General features: G+C 41.8%; 1 protein-coding gene and 1 long non-coding RNA gene across 5 annotated transcripts in view; one reads left to right on the forward strand and one right to left on the reverse strand.

Annotated features, from left to right (window-relative positions):
- The window catches only part of LOC116696087 (uncharacterized), an 18,298-nt gene extending 10,506 nt beyond the window's left edge, over positions 1–7,792 (reverse strand). Inside the window, exon 1 of the long non-coding RNA XR_004333618.1 lies at positions 7,781–7,792. This is a non-coding gene — a long non-coding RNA (uncharacterized LOC116696087). The remainder of the gene's footprint in view (positions 1–7,780) is intronic.
- gabrb3 (gamma-aminobutyric acid type A receptor subunit beta3) overlaps positions 1–13,129 on the forward strand; it is a 53,159-nt gene extending 40,030 nt beyond the window's left edge. For 2 of the 4 annotated variants that reach the window (XM_032526762.1, XM_032526763.1), the window contains 5 exons: positions 672–754; positions 1,371–1,508; positions 3,744–3,896; positions 9,189–9,433; positions 11,469–11,816. In XM_032526762.1, coding sequence (XP_032382653.1) covers positions 672–754; positions 1,371–1,508; positions 3,744–3,896; positions 9,189–9,433; positions 11,469–11,816 — 967 coding nt within the window. Of the gene's footprint in view, positions 1–671; positions 755–1,370; positions 1,509–3,743; positions 3,897–9,188; positions 9,434–10,494; positions 10,576–11,468 lie in introns of all 4 variants that reach the window. The other 2 variants (XM_032526760.1, XM_032526761.1) reach the window with 2 other exon arrangements.
- The last annotated feature ends 4,842 nt before the right edge of the window (positions 13,130–17,971 follow it).

The raw sequence follows: 17,971 nt of genomic DNA on the forward strand, positions 1-17,971 counted from the left end.
GAGGGCGTGCCATGCTAGCAGCTAGGCGAGCATCATAACGTTTAAATGGCAGTAGAGCTGTTTGGAGCAGTTTGAGAACAGTGGTTTCTGTTGGAGAGGGTACGTCCCTTTCGGGGGGACTTTAGGCTTTTTCACTTTTTAAACCCTCAACTTGCACAAAAAAAGGGGTTGAGCTCTCCACTTTTGAGCAAAATTGAAATTTTGAATGTGAAATACATAATTTTCTGCATTCTGGTGAATTCTTCTGCTACAATTTGTGCCTTTTCTGCATGACGTTATGGTGCAAATGTCTTTATTTTGTAATAGAAATTATAATCAGCTCATATCACATAACTTGTCTCTCATGTATATTGGCATTCTGGATTTTTCATATAACTGCCGCTCTGTAAAGCCTGGAAGTGCCGTTTGCATTTATTGACAGAGTGTGACTTTCAAACAAATAATAATGAATATTACTGCCTTGCCAGGATGTTTGTGTCTGGCTGTAAGGGTTTGTCCCATTTGACTTTTTATCTTGTTTCTACACAGTCTGTAAGGGAGCACATCTCAATGAATTGTATCTCCCTCTGTTTGACAGTATGCTTTGATAATGTGTCTTCATACATGACACACTATTTAAAAATATGTCACCAATGTAACGTATACCTCTTTGTGGATTTATTTGGATTCAGAATCACCACGACTGCAGCCTGCATGATGGATCTGAGGAGGTACCCGCTGGACGAACAGAATTGCACCCTGGAAATTGAGAGTTGTAAGTTCAAGGCTCACATCTTGTTCTTGGTAAAGAAATACAGCGGACACCTCTACTTTTTCACTCCTTGAAAATATGAACAGCACTGTGATTCCCATAAAAAAAGTTCTCACACTCCTCATCTCACGGAGACAGAAACTGCACCGACTGCAGAATTGCTTTCGATTTATTAAGCTGTCGTATCTCAATGAGATTGCTAGCTTCAGCCTCTCTGGTTAGAGCCACTGGTCCATCCAGAAGGGGTTGAACCAGACAGGGATTTTCATAGTAGAGCACAGTAATAATTACTCCAACTTCATTAGTCTCGATGACATGTTTGGCTGTCTATGCTGCCATAAAACTACGACAGTTATGGATCCCTTTCATGTAGAATACGTCTGTCTGCCTGCAGTAACACACACTCCCATGAAGATTTACATCTCATGCAATCAGCACTTCCAGCCAGCCGAGTCCATGTGATTCATAGCACTTACTGTAAATCAACTGTAGCTATTAGGCCCCCAGATTTCACTTAAGCAAATAAAAATACGTAATTAATTTTAGCCTTCACACAAAATGAGACGACTGCACCTTTCGGTGTTTTTTCACACCTTGCTTGTTTCCTGCCTGTTTGCAGATGGTTACACGACGGATGATATAGAGTTCTATTGGAAAGGTGGAGACTCTGCTGTGACCGGGGTGACTCGCATCGAGCTCCCTCAGTTCTCCATCGTCGACTACAAGCTGGTTTCCAGGAACGTGGTCTTTTCCACCGGTGAGTTCCCAGTAATCCGGTCCACATGCAGTATAATTGTTTCAGATACTTTGCTTACTTTTACTAGAAACTCAAATCCCCCTGCACTACTATTCATAGTCAATTCCATGCCTTTAAAGGAGATCTGAAGTACTCCTCCATATTCATGACCAAATACGCCACATCAAGTTAAAAACATTTAGATATTTTTTATGAAAACTTTCAAACACTCAGCTAATCTGCTTTATATAACTGTGTGGCTGTACTGTTGTCAGACTGGATGGAACAAACAACCAAACATTTCAACAGATTTTAATTATGAATCCTGATTGGTGCACAGAAGTACTTGACATCACCTTCCTCCAGTTGAGCCACACCCACTTTATAGCAGTGAGAAAAGAGACAATCTAGGGCTGACCTTGTTTTAAATAAGTTCTTACTTACAGTATGCATGACCCCAAAAACCGCCGTGTGCAACGTAATCCAACATTTTATGCATCAACATTAATATTATTAGTATTTCCAGACAGATATCCCTGTTTATGTGTGTTGTGGGTGTGTGTGTGTGTGTGTGGTGTGTGTGTGTGTGTGTGTGTGTGTGTGTGTTGTGTTGTGTGTGTGGGGTGTGTGTGTGTGTGTGTGTGTGGGGACAGGGACTGCATGGTGCGGCGGTGTTGTGTGTGCGGAGGAGATCGACTGACAGACAAACTTAGTTTGGGTTCTTGCCTGCTTGGATGATAAAAAAATGTTTTAAATACGTTTAAAAAAATGTAGGCTCTGCTACGTTCTTATGTAAAGGGAAATTATTCAACCACAAGTTCAAGTTTCATAACAGACATTCATTTAAATGAAAATCTTCATTATTATTATTTTAAAGTTTCACATGAGGCACCCAAATATCAGTGGATCTCCGGTACTCAGTCCGTGTGCACATCATTTGCATCTTACCGTGACCTCTCTTACTGTAACACTAGAAGTGGGAATAATGATTCAAGATCTTGATAAAAGAATAGGGGGGATGTACTTACAGTAATATAATGTATTCATGAGGCAGAGACACCATGAATTATTCTCTTGTAATAAGATAAAAACTCAGAGGCACCAGAACAGTGATTTTTCCTGCAGTTGAATTAATGTAGGATGGAAATTGTCCGAACAGTTCTGAGAAGATAATACAGAGATGGCTATTAGAGCTCATTATAATCAGGGTCAAATCTTGATGCTAATAAACTCTAAGGGCTGTCTACAGATGCTTTTTGGCCTTAAAAAGTCTTAAATCTGCTGAACTACTGTTAAATGATTTTAAACCAGTCTTAATTTACCTACGTCCATGTAATGCTACTCTCATGCTCAATAGAGCCTTAGAATGTTGGTTTTTAAATTTTGTGGTTGGAGTTCTGTCTTTCACTAGTCCAAATATAATTTTCTGCATTGCACTACAAATGAGACCAACATAATAATTTATACTGTATTAATCCCTCAAGGGAAATTACACTGTTTTCCCTCTGTTGTTAGAATACACACACACACACACGCTGATGTCAGAGTGAGGGGCTGCAGCTGTCGATCGAGCGAGTAGTTGGGGGTTCGGTAACTTGATCTAGGACACCTTTTCAGTGCCTAGGGGGTGAACTGGCATCTCTAGAGTTACCAGTCCACCACCATACTTTGGTCCGTATGGGGACTTGAACCAGCAACCCTCCAATTCCCAACCCAACTCTCTACAGACTGAGCCCCTGCCCCCCCAAACATCCTATTTAAATTGCAGCCAATCTAGACCAAGAGAAACAGCTAGTCAGTCTCCGTCAAAAGGTAACTAAATCTGCCTCCCAACATCTCAGAGAAAATCTAGCTGTTTCCCCCTGTTTTTAGTCTTTATGCTAAGCTAAGCTAATGGCTAAGCTGGCTGTAGCTTCATAGTTATAGTACAAGTGTGAGTCTGGTGTCACTGGTGTCACACACACACACACACACACACTAACTCTCATCAAGAAAGTGTCAAATCGTCCCTTTAACGTTGTACAGGTATGTGTGTGAAAACAGTTTTACATTTTGCTCTGCGTTGTGGTGTTTCCACACACATAATCTCAAGGCTTAATAAGATGCTTTGCAATTTGCCCCATGCTTGCTTGTTTCTATGGTGATGAAACCAGTTGGTGAGGCCACCGCCATAGGAACTAAAACAAAGTGCAAGACATCCCCTCGTTGCTCTTGAATTAAAAGGGGCTTCTTCCTTTTGGCTGTGTTTCCCTGCAGGTGCCTACCCTCGACTGTCTCTGAGCTTCAAGCTGAAGCGAAACATCGGATACTTCATCCTGCAGACGTACATGCCCTCCATCCTCATCACCATCCTATCCTGGGTGTCGTTCTGGATAAATTATGACGCCTCGGCTGCCAGAGTTGCATTAGGTATGATGTGTCCTGTGCAGTAGATTGATCTCAGCGCTGTCGCTTCACCTTCAGTCGGATGTCTTCTGTGTTTGATAGTGCTGAGAGCAGTGACCACCTCTGTCCCAAAGCTAAAAAATAGACAGACATTTAAACTATGACATCATTAATGTGGAGCCTTTGCAGCTCCACAGAGAATGATTTTGGGGATGGTGGCTTTCAGAGGGGTTTCTGTGAATCAAGGAACACTTCAGAAGTTCAGAAATGAAGACATTACACTATCTTAGTGACTCAGATAGTAGCGGATAGATTAACGGATTAGATGCAATGGGAGGTGATGAGTTTGTTCAACGGCTACAGAGCAGAAACTGGGTTGTTATGTGAGATGTATTTATGAGTGATGGCCTCTCCTCCCTCTCAGAGAGATTGTAAAGGTGATTGAGCGGTTGTTAGAAGATCATGTCAAGTTCATGTAATATACCGTGCTGTGACCTGAGAGGATGATAGGTGGGATGCTGTCGGCCAGCAGAGGACATAAACAGGGGATCTGACCTTTCCCATTCCATTTTATTTATGTGTCTAAAACTGTCTGGAAGGGATTCCTTTCCTTTTCACGGTTAGTCTCAGTGGGTCTGTAGCAAAATGAGGACTTGGTTTAACGTTAACATTACATCATTTTTTCACTCCAGATTTAAAAAAAGTTCACCATGCATTTTAGGGCCCAGTGTTTAGTGATAACGCTGCCCTAATCAACATTTTGATATTAACTATGGATCAAATGTGGTAACCTTTAGCTCACCCAGTAGAGTGAGTGCTCCACATAGACTGAGTCCTTGGCCAAATCCTACCCATGGTCCTTTGCTGCGTGTCATCCCCCCCTCTCTACCTCCTTTCCTTTCATCCTTCAGCTGCTCTATAAATTAAAAAGTAATAAAAGCCCCCCAAAATATTACAAAAGAAATGAATCAAATGATGCATGTAATGTGAAAGGTGTTGCTTGTTACAAATCTACAGAGAATTATCTCCCAGTCTAAAGTCCCCATGAACTCTGTCTCTTTTTAGTTTATTGTTTTGTTTTATGGCCTGGAACTTTAATATTTGGTGTAGTCTCACGGCTCTCTTCGCCCCCTCTTCAGAGAGGTGTCTTGCCCCGTCCTAGAGAGGCACCAACACAATTTGAGAATAAAAAATGAGTGTTATGTTGCAAGTTAAACATGTACTTTGAGGGTTAGCTAGGGAGTAGTCCCTATGGTTACCTGGTCCTCAGATCTCTGCAGGGTAAATCCAGACAGCTACTGACATCTGTCCAATCTGAGGACTATGTTACCTGGCCTCAGATCTTGCAGGGTAAATCCAGACAGCTAGCTAGACTATCTGTCCATCTGAGGACTATGGTTACCTGGTCCTCAGATCTCTGCAGGGTAAATCCAACAGCTAGCTAACTATCTGTCCAATCGGGACTATGGTTACCTGGTCCTCAGATTCTGCAGGGTAAATCCAGACGCTAGCTAGACATTCTGTCCAATCTGAGGACTTGGTTACCTGGTCCTCAGTCTCTGCAGTTAAATCCAGACACTAGCTACTATCTGTCCAATCTGAGGACTATGGTTACCTTGTCCTCGATCTCTGCGGGTAAATCAAACAGCTACTAGACTATCTGTCCAATCTGAGGACTATGGTTACCTGGTCCCCGATCTCTGCAGGGTAAATCCAGACAGCTAGCTAGACTATCTGTCCAATCTGAGGACTATGGTTACCTGGTCCTCAGTTCTCTGCAGGGTAAATCCAGACAGCTAGCTAGACTATCTGTCCAATCTGAGGACTATGGTTACCTGGTCCTCCGATCTCTGCAGGGTAAATCCAGACAGCTAGCTAGACTATCTGACCAATCTGAGGACTATGGTTACCTGGTCCTTCCTGAGACTATTTAGCAGAGGCACCATGGTGCCGTCCGGCATTTGGCGCCGCCCATGGCCATTGTGATTGGTTTATAGACAAGACAATAAACCAGAGCATGTTATTCTTCCATCCGGGAATGCTGTGTGGACCAGCCAGACCCTGCTCTGCGTGCTGTGGAGGAAGGTCGGGCAGTGAGAGACCAGTTAGGGAGCTATTTCCTCCTGTCAGCTCAGCACCAAACAGGGAGTCATCCATTCTGACTGCATTTTAGATTGTGTGCACCCGCTTGTTTGACGTTTAGCCGTCTTTGTTAAATGGAAAGCAGGATTTGTAGAAAAACATTTATACTACTCAAATTAAGGTAAAAGTAATTGTTTTATTATCAGCATCACAACCAAGGTATCGTATCAGCAGTGTTTAAAATGCTGGTCAAATATGTATGTGGTTGGTAGATTTGCCGAAAAAGTTAATTTTGAACCCTGCGTATCAGCACTGGTATCGTAAAAAGAAAAAAAGGACTGTGTGACATTACACTCAATGATCAAGACAGTTAACTTTTAATCTATTTTAAATACATGTAGAGCACTATTGGTGACTTCTTCACACACTTATTTCATACACACTGTATGTGAATAGATAAATATCAGATTCAGAATGAATGTTTTCCTTTCAGTTTGTTGGGGCTGCTGCCCTGTGGTGTAATAGGAGACTGGACTGGATCTAAGACTCACTTTCCACGAGGCTCTGTTCACCACAGGAAAACACCATACCATCCCTGACTGCATTGATCGTTACCTTAATGGGAATCCTCGTTCAGCATCTAGCGTTAAGTTGTAAGGAAGAGCACATCATTGCAGCATTCATTACATCCCGGTTGCGTAGTCATTCGCTGAGACAATGTAGAACATTTTGAGCAGCTCTAGTTAGAAGCACCTGGGCAGGGTCAGCCCTGCTGGAACGCTGCCCCATTGAGAAGACCACTGTCTCACACACTGAGATCAATGCAGCATGGACACTTACTGTAGGCTACTATCCAATTCAATCACTGCCTATGTGATGAATCAATGTGCGTTTCCATTCTCTCTGCCATGATGGTGCTTTGAGAGGTAAGCTACATTGTCAGGGATACCTACCAGGCGTGAGGCGTGAGATTCTTAGTCTTTACTTCGAATCTCATTGAAGCTGCATGGTGTATAGATTAGGTGCATTCAGTAATGGACAGTTTGCTAAGTCATGGTAACAAATATATCATCAACATTCTTGATTTTAAAACAATGCATCCTGGATGTCAGAGATATCAGCTGGCTTCTCATTTTAAAAATGACAACTGTCAATAGAAGATTTTATCAGCTGTAGCTTGCACGCGAGTTAAACTAATGTTAGCTGCAGGAGTTTACTGAAAACACCTTCTCATCTCGCTTTTATAAAGGTGTCTTGCTAACTTGTTTTTAATTAGAGTCGTGTAGAAAGGAGTCTTAAGTTAACTTCAAGGCTACATACATGCTATCATGCTTAAAGACTGAGCCAAAGCTACATGTTCCAGGCCAAAGGTTAGCATCCTCGCCAGTGGATCCATGTTGAAGAAACAGCGTTACTCTTGGAGTGTACTGTAGTGCTAGTTTGTCCAATATTATGATAACAAAACATTATTATATTTAATGTTAGCCTATACAAATTTTATTTTGTTAAATATACTATGTATGTAGGTTGTACATTTTATTCTACTCTTGTATATACACGTACATTCTTTTCACTCTATAAGTATATTTTTCCCAGTAGTTCTGGTATTTTAATATTTTGTTATCTTATTTAATATTTCTAGTATATCTTTTGTATTCTGTGTGTGTGTGTGTGTGTGTGTGTCTGTGTCTGTTTGCTTAGTTTACATTCTTGTTTGTTTTTATAAATAGTAAATTTATTTATAATAAGTTAAAAAAAATAATTAAAAGTTTGACAAACCTCCCTAGTTACGGTTGCTAAAGCAATGATTGAACATTATCATCTACGAGATGTCATCAGTGATAATCATTTGGTAATCTCTCCCTGTACTTTCAGCTGATATCAAAGACAGCAGTAAGGTCTGCAGTACTGCACTGAAAATATGCCGGGGATTTGTTGAGTAACCCTCTTCTCCTGAGCTTTGAGAGACTTTGGATTCTTTGTTCTGCAGAATCAATGCCACAAACCCACAGTGCTCTTCACACCCACACACATGCAGCACTGTACAGTGCAACACTTTTGGTTTAATTATATAAGTCAGAGTCGACAGAAATAGACACAGCGTCCAGGTTGGTGAGCCATCCAGGAGACACAAACACAACACAGACACATTTAATGTTGATGGTGCACCTTATCCAGACAATTACTACGCTGCTGTTTGTTGTCTTTGCTGAGTCGGTTCCCTCGTTGTATGCTACATGAGCTGATGGTCATACTGTATAGAGGAGCGTTTTCTGCTTATCCAAACTAAAGAAATTCAAGCCTGTTTAGAAGAGGCATCCAGGAACTTTCATCTTTAAGGTTATTAGTCTTTTAGTGATGGTGATGGTGCAGTGGATATGACACATGCCTTTGGTGTGGGAGACCTGGGTTCAATTCCCACTGCGATACATCAACCAATGTGTCCCTAAGCAAGACACTTACCCCTAGTTGCTTGAGAGGTGTGCGACCTCTGATATATAGCAAAATTTTAAGGTGCTTTGGATAAAAGTGTCAGCTAAATGACATGTCATGTAACATTAATGATTTAATGTATGTTATAATCAGGTTTGATGGAAATGTTTGTACCTGCAGCTGATGAAAATGACTCATGGAGATACCTTGACAGAAAAATACTGTGCTCTCTATTAATGACAGGGATGGCTTTGTTGCCACCTGAAATTCCATCTCCGTCCTCTGTCTCTGTGTTGGCGTTCTAACCTCTGGTGGATTTCTGAGGACAATGGTTACCTGGTCCTCAGATCTCTGCAGGGTAAATCCAGACAGCTAGCTAGACTATCTGTCCAATCTGAGGACTATGGTTACCTGGTCCTCAGATCTCTGCAGGGTAAATCCAGACAGCTAGCTAGACCATCTGTCCAATCTGAGGGAAGGTCTGGCAATGAGAGACTAATACAGTAGCACTTCTTTTTAGCCCCTGTAGTGCTACTATTCTAAATTGATTTAGAATTAGTTTTAAATAAACAATATCAAATTTAATATAGCTCAGTCAATACAAGTTAGTTAAAGGAACAAGCTCCCATGTGTTTTTAGAAAACTGTGTCTGGATAATTGTCTTATGGTCTAAGTTTAGGAAGTTCCCTGAAAAACTGCATCTATATTATTTCATGACCATGCAGGTTGTATTAGAGGTTAGTTGTGTTTTTCTTTTAATTTGCAACTTGGTGATTTTTAATTTATCTTTTTACTTTACAGGGATCACCACTGTCCTGACCATGACAACCATCAACACTCATTTAAGAGAGACTCTGCCCAAGATCCCCTACGTCAAAGCTATAGACATGTACCTGATGGGCTGCTTTGTGTTTGTGTTCCTGGCTCTGCTGGAGTACGCCTTCGTCAACTACATCTTCTTTGGAAGAGGACCTCAGATGCAGAAGAAGATGGCTGAGAAGGCACAGAAGGCAAATAATGAGCGGGATAAATTTGATGGGCCCAAGGTGAGAATTATTTCTAAATGGTCCAGAGAATTAGATTAGCAGAACAACGTGAGTTTTCAGAGTGAGAGCAACGTTTTTGTTTTGTTTTGGTCGTACGTCTGTGGATGACGCCAACGCAATGTCAACCTTCACTAACTTATTCCAATAAGTAGGACAAACCGGGATGAGCAGCATGTTTGTAGATATTAGGGTTCACAACCTCTGAATCAAACATTGATCGAAACAAGCTTTTGATTTGGACTGTCAAAATAAAGAGCAGGATGGCGATTCCCTCAATATAGTTTTCTCTTCATCTCTGTTACTTGCGCACGTCCAAAGAAAAAACAGACACAATGTAGCTTCCCATCATTCTAAAACTATACAAAGATAGCGTTCTGCTCACTGTTATGTTGTTACAGATCATTTATGATCATCCGTTGCAGAAATATTCAAAAGTTACATATAGTCACTTTAATGGTCAGTAGCATGCAGCTAAAGACACAGGGTAACGTTAGCTTAGCGGTAGCCTCCAGCTGCTCGTTCCCAGACACCACGCTCACTGCCAGCGGGGAGATAACACCGAGACAACATGGGGCATCCAGTGAGTGAGTTCTAGAAACAAACAATGACGGGACTCCGTGGTGCGTTTATGTGCACCTTCTTAAACTAATGGTGCTTTGAATTGTGCCTCAGTAATTTTGTTGGAAAGTACCCTTCTCCCATCTATTTTCTATCTTTTTAAGTGGCATTGTGGTTAGTCCTGAGAAGAAAATGTTTAAATCAAAAATTGAATGGGACCCTTAAAATGAAAAGCCAAATCGAACAGTGAATTTGGAGAATGGTGACACCCCTGGTAGATGGCTGTTGTTGTTACGTCCATATCCATAGTATAATTAGATGTAATGAATTGTCAACTCTGGACTTATCCGGTCCATACAGTCAAACATCTTCCTGTGTCTCCCACCGTCCTCGCTGAGGCGTTTGAGTCCGCTGGGATTCTCAGCCTCCTGGTTGTGAAGCTAGCTAACACCTGACCGATGCTCAGACCAAAGGGGGTTTCTGTTTGTGTTTCTCCTGGCTAGTCCGGTCTGGAAGGAGGAAATTGCAAGTCTTCGTCTGTTAAACTATCCAGTCAGGTGCAAGGACGCCGTCCCTCACCGAGGGTGAGTGTCTGTCCCTGCCTGTTGTGTCACATCTGTGAAACCTCCACTGAAACTGAAACATTACATCCCCGTCTCCTCTGTGGTGTTTTACTGTGTTTTATGGCCCTGATATCATGTACAGTTAATGCAAGCCACTTTATAATGAACATGAACAAATCATACAACACAAAACATTACGGCTGCAACTCACAATTATTTTAGTTCTTTGGTTGATACTGTCAGAAAATATAGTGATCAGTGTTTCCCAAAGTCCAAGACGACGTCCTCAAATGTCTTATTTTATCCACAACTCAAAGATATTCAGATTACTGTCCCAGGGGAGAGAAGAAACCAGAACATATTCACATGTAGGAAGCTGATCAGAGAATCTTTTGCTTTTTCATAAACAAATGACTCAAACGGATTAATTGAGTATCAACATTGTTGGAAGTTAATTTAATAGACAACTGATGGATTAATCTTTGCAGCTCTATTGATGGAATAAGACCAGTTTCTGTGACTCGTTTGAACCTGAGTAAGAATATTCACCTCGTCCCCCCCTCTCCTGTCTTGTAACCACATGTTTGTTATATGACTGTGTACATATTGTGCCTCTATTTTTGCCACATAGGTGTGAATGATTCATGAATGTTTTTGTGTTGCCATGACATTAGTATTAGAGCCATTCAGCCCAACCTTGAGCTGATTTGAGAGAAGTGATTTAACTTTGGGACAGGAAAGCTGCTTTTGAAGGCCACTCTCTTTTTCCCCGGCTGTAATCTGTCAGCCCGCTGGAAGACGCCGGCCCCGGGGCCTGACACATGCTGCACATGTGTCATCAGTCACCCAGCCCTCAGCTCTGCAGCCCATTTTTAACACCGCTGCTGTCTGTCTGTCTGTCCGTCCGTGCCTAGGTCGACTCCCAGGGAAACATTTTGCTGACAACCTTGGAGATCCACAACGAGGTGGGAGGGAATGAGATCACCACCACGGTGAGCGAGCGCCACAACTCCTCCTCCACGGCGTTCGACAACTCGGGGGTCCTGTACAGGAAGCCGAGCGGGCCGCGAGAGTCGGGCCGCCTCAGCACGGACAGGAACGCGCACGTAAAGAAAAGCCGTCTGCGGAGGCGATCGTCGCAGCTCAAAATCAAAATCCCAGACCTCACCGACGTGAACACCATCGACAGATGGTCACGGATAATATTCCCCTTCAGCTTCTCCCTCTTCAACGTGATCTACTGGCTCTACTATGTCAATTAATGCACTGATGTTTTTTAAACCTGTGTCTGTCTCTGTGTCATTTCTGACTTCTTTATGTGAAGAACATAATATGGTGAAAACCTTTTTTTTAAATCACAGCGCAACTCAGAGATTCTGAGTTGCGGGAGGAATTATGAGGAATTATCTACAGAACAACAAAGACGGTGATGAACTGTAACGTACTCTCTCTCTCTGACTCCTGTGAGAGCGGTGACATTACATCCTGTGGGTTGAGGCGCTGACTCTGTGCCGTGTTGTATATCAAAAAGACTATTTACACTGCTTTAGGTCAGCTATTACAAACACCCAGAATTTCAGTGTTACATGTGGTCGCTGTAATACGTATTGCTAATGACAAGACAGCTGATGAAGATTCATTTTAATATTACAGTTGTCTTGTCAATGTGCACATGGACAAACAACGCTCTCAGACCAGAGTTTATATTCCGGAAATGATTGGCAGTGAAACCAGATTTACAGGAATTGTTCAATGTTTTGGGAAATCTTCTCATTCCCTTTCCTTGCCGAGATTTAGATGTACCACTATAGTACAGTTAGCGTAGCATAAAGACTGGAAACGTTGAGTGAAAGTCAAAGACAAATTAGCCGCCTATCGCGTCTAAAGCTCAGTAATAAACGTTTCATGTTTAATCCATACATGAACAGAAATGTAAAACGTGCTGTCCCTGTTGAGAGACATGGAGCTTCTTATTTAGCGCCCAGACAGGAGAGTGGTATCAATCTTCTTATATCGCTCCACGAGAACGTAAATCAGAGTATTTCCCAAAATTTAGAACATTTTTTTAAAGATTTACAGCTACCCCTTTGCTATTGATTTCCACTTTTAATAAGAATGCCATGTAGCCGACAACAAGCGTGACATGAGCGTCACACAGAGCGGTTCCAGGCTTCTACAGAGAACATGTACGATATCTGGTCAGTTTACACTCTTTCACTCTTTGTCACTGTGCTTTCAAGACTGCTGTCACACTTTTTTATTGGTTTTGTGAAAAATGTATTCAATACAGCATAATTCACATGGCAACTTGCTTTCTTTTCTTTAAATGCGTGTGCACCGAGCACACACTCATTTTTGCAGACATCTTATGTCAAATTTTGACCAACCTCCACGTCCAGAAACATTTAACGTTAATGCTGGAACTGCACATTTTCTTCACTTGACATTAATTACAAGCCTCTGTTGTCAGCCGTGTTTTGCTCAGTGATTTCCGGCCTCGCTGTTTTCTTTTGTTAGTTCTTACACAACATCATCGTTTCCCATTTGTGTTGTAAATATAAAACACAATATCACAGCTTATGATTATTTCCATTTTTTCCCAAAGAAGTAAGTAAATCATGTGAAATTCTACATAAGTAAAAAAAGAATTGGGGGGTAAATACTATCTCCCTAGCAACAACTGTTGGCATGCACAGTTCCCAACGCACCATCTGCACGGCCTGGTGGAGCGACTCGTAGCGCGTAGGAGTGACACCACCTGTCACAAGTCCACTCGGCTACTTTAAAACTGTTCAGTACGTTTTGTATTGGCCCACAAAGTCCGTCTTTACTCCGCAGATATACTGTCAGCTGTGTGCCGTATACAAAAGAGGTTAGGGTTAGGGTTACTTAACGTTCTCTAGCCCTAAAGGGTTTTTAAACCCTCATGGAACGTTAAAAAACTCTTTATAGATAGATAGATAGATATCATAGTATCATAGTGCAATCAGTCCAGTCCAGGGTAGTCTATGTGTATGTGTAAAGGCCCCCAGATGAAGGCATGGCACAAAGGCCAGTGTGCAGAGCAGACTTAAACACTTTAGTGTATCCCCCTCCTCCCTTCTGTGTAGCATTGAAGAGCGTAATGGCCCCGGGGACAAAGGGCCTAAGCAGCCTATCTGCTTCGCCAGACAGAGACAGGAGCCTACACCTGAACAAGCTCTTCTGCTTGGAGGAAGGGGGGGGGGGGCAGTTATTGTCCAAAGACCCTTCAGGGCATGTTCCCTGGAGGTTCTCTAGAGGTCATTAGGGGAGGGCAGTCATTGTCCAATTGGTTATTGGACATATTGGACATGCTGTGGGTAAACTGTGGGCACATTGGACATGCTGTGGGTAAACTGTGGACTCTGGGACACATGACCAAATTTTTTAAGTGCGCCCAGGGACATGATCTGTGGGTCCTTAACGAACAACATCCTTCTTTTGAACCTGCAGTAATTTACCAAAACGGACCCAACGTCACTAAAACTTAATTAATCAATAGAAATTTATTTTAACATATACATAGAAAATGTTAGACTTTATAATGTATTGTATTTGTTACACATGGGCTGGGTCCCAATTGACTTTCTGTTTAGTCAGTTGTGGACCTTGGTCTGGACTTCGAGAAGCCCTGCGCCAGAGGAGAAATCGGGATCACCAAAGTAAGTATATAATTCATCCTGAGGAGAGCATAAATGTCTGTACAAATATTCATCAAAGAGTTGATGATATTTCAGTCCGGACTAGAGTGGACTGAACAACATTGCCACGGCTAAGATCCATTTGAACAGGCTGTAACATCTCAAATATTACAACCCAAAACATATACTCAAATATATAACCCAGAATTTGTTCCCACCTCTTATACAGTATATCATGTGTATTTGCTGTTACAGCATAATAAAATTTACTTATGGGACCGTGTCAGCAGAAACAGGACTGAAACAACCATAACAGAGATATAATACCTGTTTTATTGTGCGTGTGTATACAACACCAGTGGGGTCATGGCACAGCGCTTTCCAATGAGCAATTTTCATAAACCACAACACAACTGTAACCATATATTAATCATTCATTCTCTCTCTGCTGTATTATATTTCAACAAACTGTCTTTCTAATCTGATTTTTGCCACTGCGCCTATGTGTACCCCCACCCCATCCCCCCCCCATCCAACACCTTGCTCATGTTAATGTTGTAGTGTGGGGGTGAATGGATCGGAGAACTCGGCTGTGTGATACGCTGGAGTTGTGATAATTCAACTAGCAAATTACATCTGGTTTATAGTTGCACATTTCAGATAAATGAAGAGCAGCACTGTATTTCTCTGTGTGCTTTGCATTATTATTTCAGGACTCTCGCTCCCCTCTCTCTTACATTACCATGAAATCTGAATACTGCGACCTCCGGTACCCTGCTCTCTGATTAAATGGCTTTGTTTTGGTGACAGATGAGATTAATCAACCCACTGGAATAGCCCCTGGATCTAATGACTGATGCAGATCGAAGGAAACAGGGAAATAGCACAAGTAGCGGTCCTCATTCTTTCATAATGCTACAGTATACAAACATATTTCACATTCTTTTTAAAAAGGTGCTTCTTCCTTTGTGTACATGGTCATGTTGGAAGTTCAGAGTGAGATTAGTTCTGCTCCGGAGCTTAAACTCCTGTGTCATGCCGTTTCAAAATGTAAACAAAGTAGTGTAAATGTATCTTCATATTAACTCTGGTTCAACTTTAAAATGGGTCTTTTTGCACACAGAGAGACAGAAGACTGGGGATGTTGTCCCCTATAACTTCCACTGGTATGGTGCTAGCAGGGGATCTCTTTTCAGGCCTGTATGGACATGAGGAGGAATTACAAAAAACATCTGTTTAATGTACATATGGGCATGTGAGTATTGTTTTAAGATAGACTTGTAAGATCTCAACATATCCTTTAATAGTTACTGAATATGTACTTTGGGGGGTCTTGCATTGCCAGACCTGTCTCCACGGCGCTGTGAGGTAGAGGTCTGCCTGCTCCACACATGCATTCCAGGACCGGAGAAACAAAACTCTGGGTTGTTTGCAATTCTTTAAACCAATCACAATCATATCGGGTTGCTGTTCAAATGCAAACACCTTTTTTCATGTTAGTTTCTCACGTCTATGCCTTTAGATCTGCTCCTAATGAAACTCAGGGCCTGTGTGTGCAATAAACGAAATAAAGGAAAGAAGCCAGGGAAAGATGAGGACCATAATTAGATACATTTCTGGGCATAACGAGACGGACAGTGGGAATATCTGTACATTCACACAGGATAATTAACCCTAATGAGTGATATTAAAACTGGAGGCAGGAGCAACAACAGAAGCTGTGGTGTGAGTAACCCCCCCCCCCCCCCCCCCCCCCCCCCCCCCCCCAGGAGCAGGTGGACCAACAGCCAGGAGCCAAGGAAGTTAACATAAATTGGATCTCTAAGTTCATTAAAGAAGGTCTTCATCACCAACCGAGGACGTACGGTATGGACAGCAGCAGCCCATTGGCTCCGTGGACCGTGAGACATCAGAGACCAATGATGGAAATCATAAAGCGTGGAAAGAAAAAACACAACTCGTCAAAACATTATGGTGTCAAAATGTTTAAATATAGTTTTCTTCTACTTGACCTTAACAAATATCAATTCAGTTATCATATGATGGTTTAAACTCATCCACGGAGTGTGTTTTATTGTGAACAGCTTTGTTTAGTAATGTAAAAATAGATATTTATTTCATAAATATGGATGATGCTCTAAGACTGAGATGGCAGTTCACGTGTGAAACATTTAAATTAGCCAGTTATCTTGAAAAAGCACAGGAGAAGAGAAAAAAGCTCTTTACAGAGAAGATCTACATGTTATTATTCCATATACTTCATGTATGCGAGACGGGAAAATGTCAAATGTTAAATATGGTGTCTTGTAATCTAACGGGCCAAATGTTCGGCACAGAAATAAAACTATTGAATTAAATTGAGATGTCCAAAGGGAGCAGCTTGGATAGCTGGGTACAAGGCTGCTATATATTTGGACATTTGTGAGACATAGCGTGTCCACCATGCTGGCCACACTGTTGCTAGGAGACTTGTAATGCAACTGTCTTGTGAATTGGTTTTATAAAAAAAACAAAAAACTTTAAAATGCCCTTTTCTAATTTAATTAGAGTTTGTGAAGTTTGTGACGAGCTTTGAGCGACTACTCAAAGTGCTGTAACACAGTGCAGCATTCACCATTCACACACACACTCACACACACACACACACACACACATTCACACACAGTAAAACACACTTTCACACACTGTGGCCGAGGCTGCCGTACAAGGTGCCTCCTCATCAGATACACACTCACACACATTCACACTCCGATGGAGCAGCATCAGGGGCAACTCGGGGTCAGTGTCTTGCCCAAGGACACTTGGACATGGGACTGCACTTAAAGCTGTAGAGCTTAGAGCTTGAACCAGTAGAGACTAAATCCAGAATATGTTTAGATTGTTTACCCTTTCTTTCTTTCTTTTTAGGAAAGAAGTGGAAGTACAACCCTTAACCACTGGAGTGCTCCTTAAAGCATCATCAGGTGGTGAAAATAACAGCAAGGTAAAGCAAGGAGATGCAAGGCTTAAGTGTCACTGTTAAAATGTCACTAGTACTTTACATTTACTCCTGCACAGCTTTAATGAAATCTGTTATGTCCTTACATGATTTATGCAAATGACCAATGCAGATGTGTAGCGCGGCCGTCTCATTACCAAGAACACTATTAAAATGACAAGAAAATAAATTATTCAGACAAATGTACAGCAGGTTCACAGCATCACTGCCACACTGGTTACATCTTACCACCTGAACTCATCACTTCATGATTTTATTAGCACCCCTCCGCTGGCTGTTAGGAGAGCTGTGGGCTCACCAGCTGGCCGCCGTGTGTCCAGATGGTATCGCACCCCGATGTATGGTTCATCGTAATGCATGGGGAGCTAGAATGGTTTAGATTTAATTCTATTCTAATAAACGTGTCATATAATCAGTGATTTAATGCAAAACCTGTTGTTTGCTATCTATTAGCCCCTGTGGTGGCAGGGTAAAGACAAGGATCTCTCGGTCTAACCCGAGACCTCAAACAATTTGTACATCTGCCTTCGACAGACTTGATCTATAGACTATATGTGTACATGAATATTTTAGCACCACAGAGATGAATCAGATTTAAATCAAACATCACATGGTCACATATCGATGCCGTCATAAACATTGCATAATTAATATTTAAACTTACATTAACCTTGCACTAATGGTTCCCATTCACGTTTCATTCCTTTTAGTGAATCTCCTCTATGTGCTTTTTACATAAAAAACAAGATATGCTGAA

This window comes from Etheostoma spectabile, chromosome 9 (genome assembly GCF_008692095.1).
Source record: "Etheostoma spectabile isolate EspeVRDwgs_2016 chromosome 9, UIUC_Espe_1.0, whole genome shotgun sequence".
NCBI lineage: Eukaryota > Metazoa > Chordata > Actinopteri > Perciformes > Percidae > Etheostoma > Etheostoma spectabile.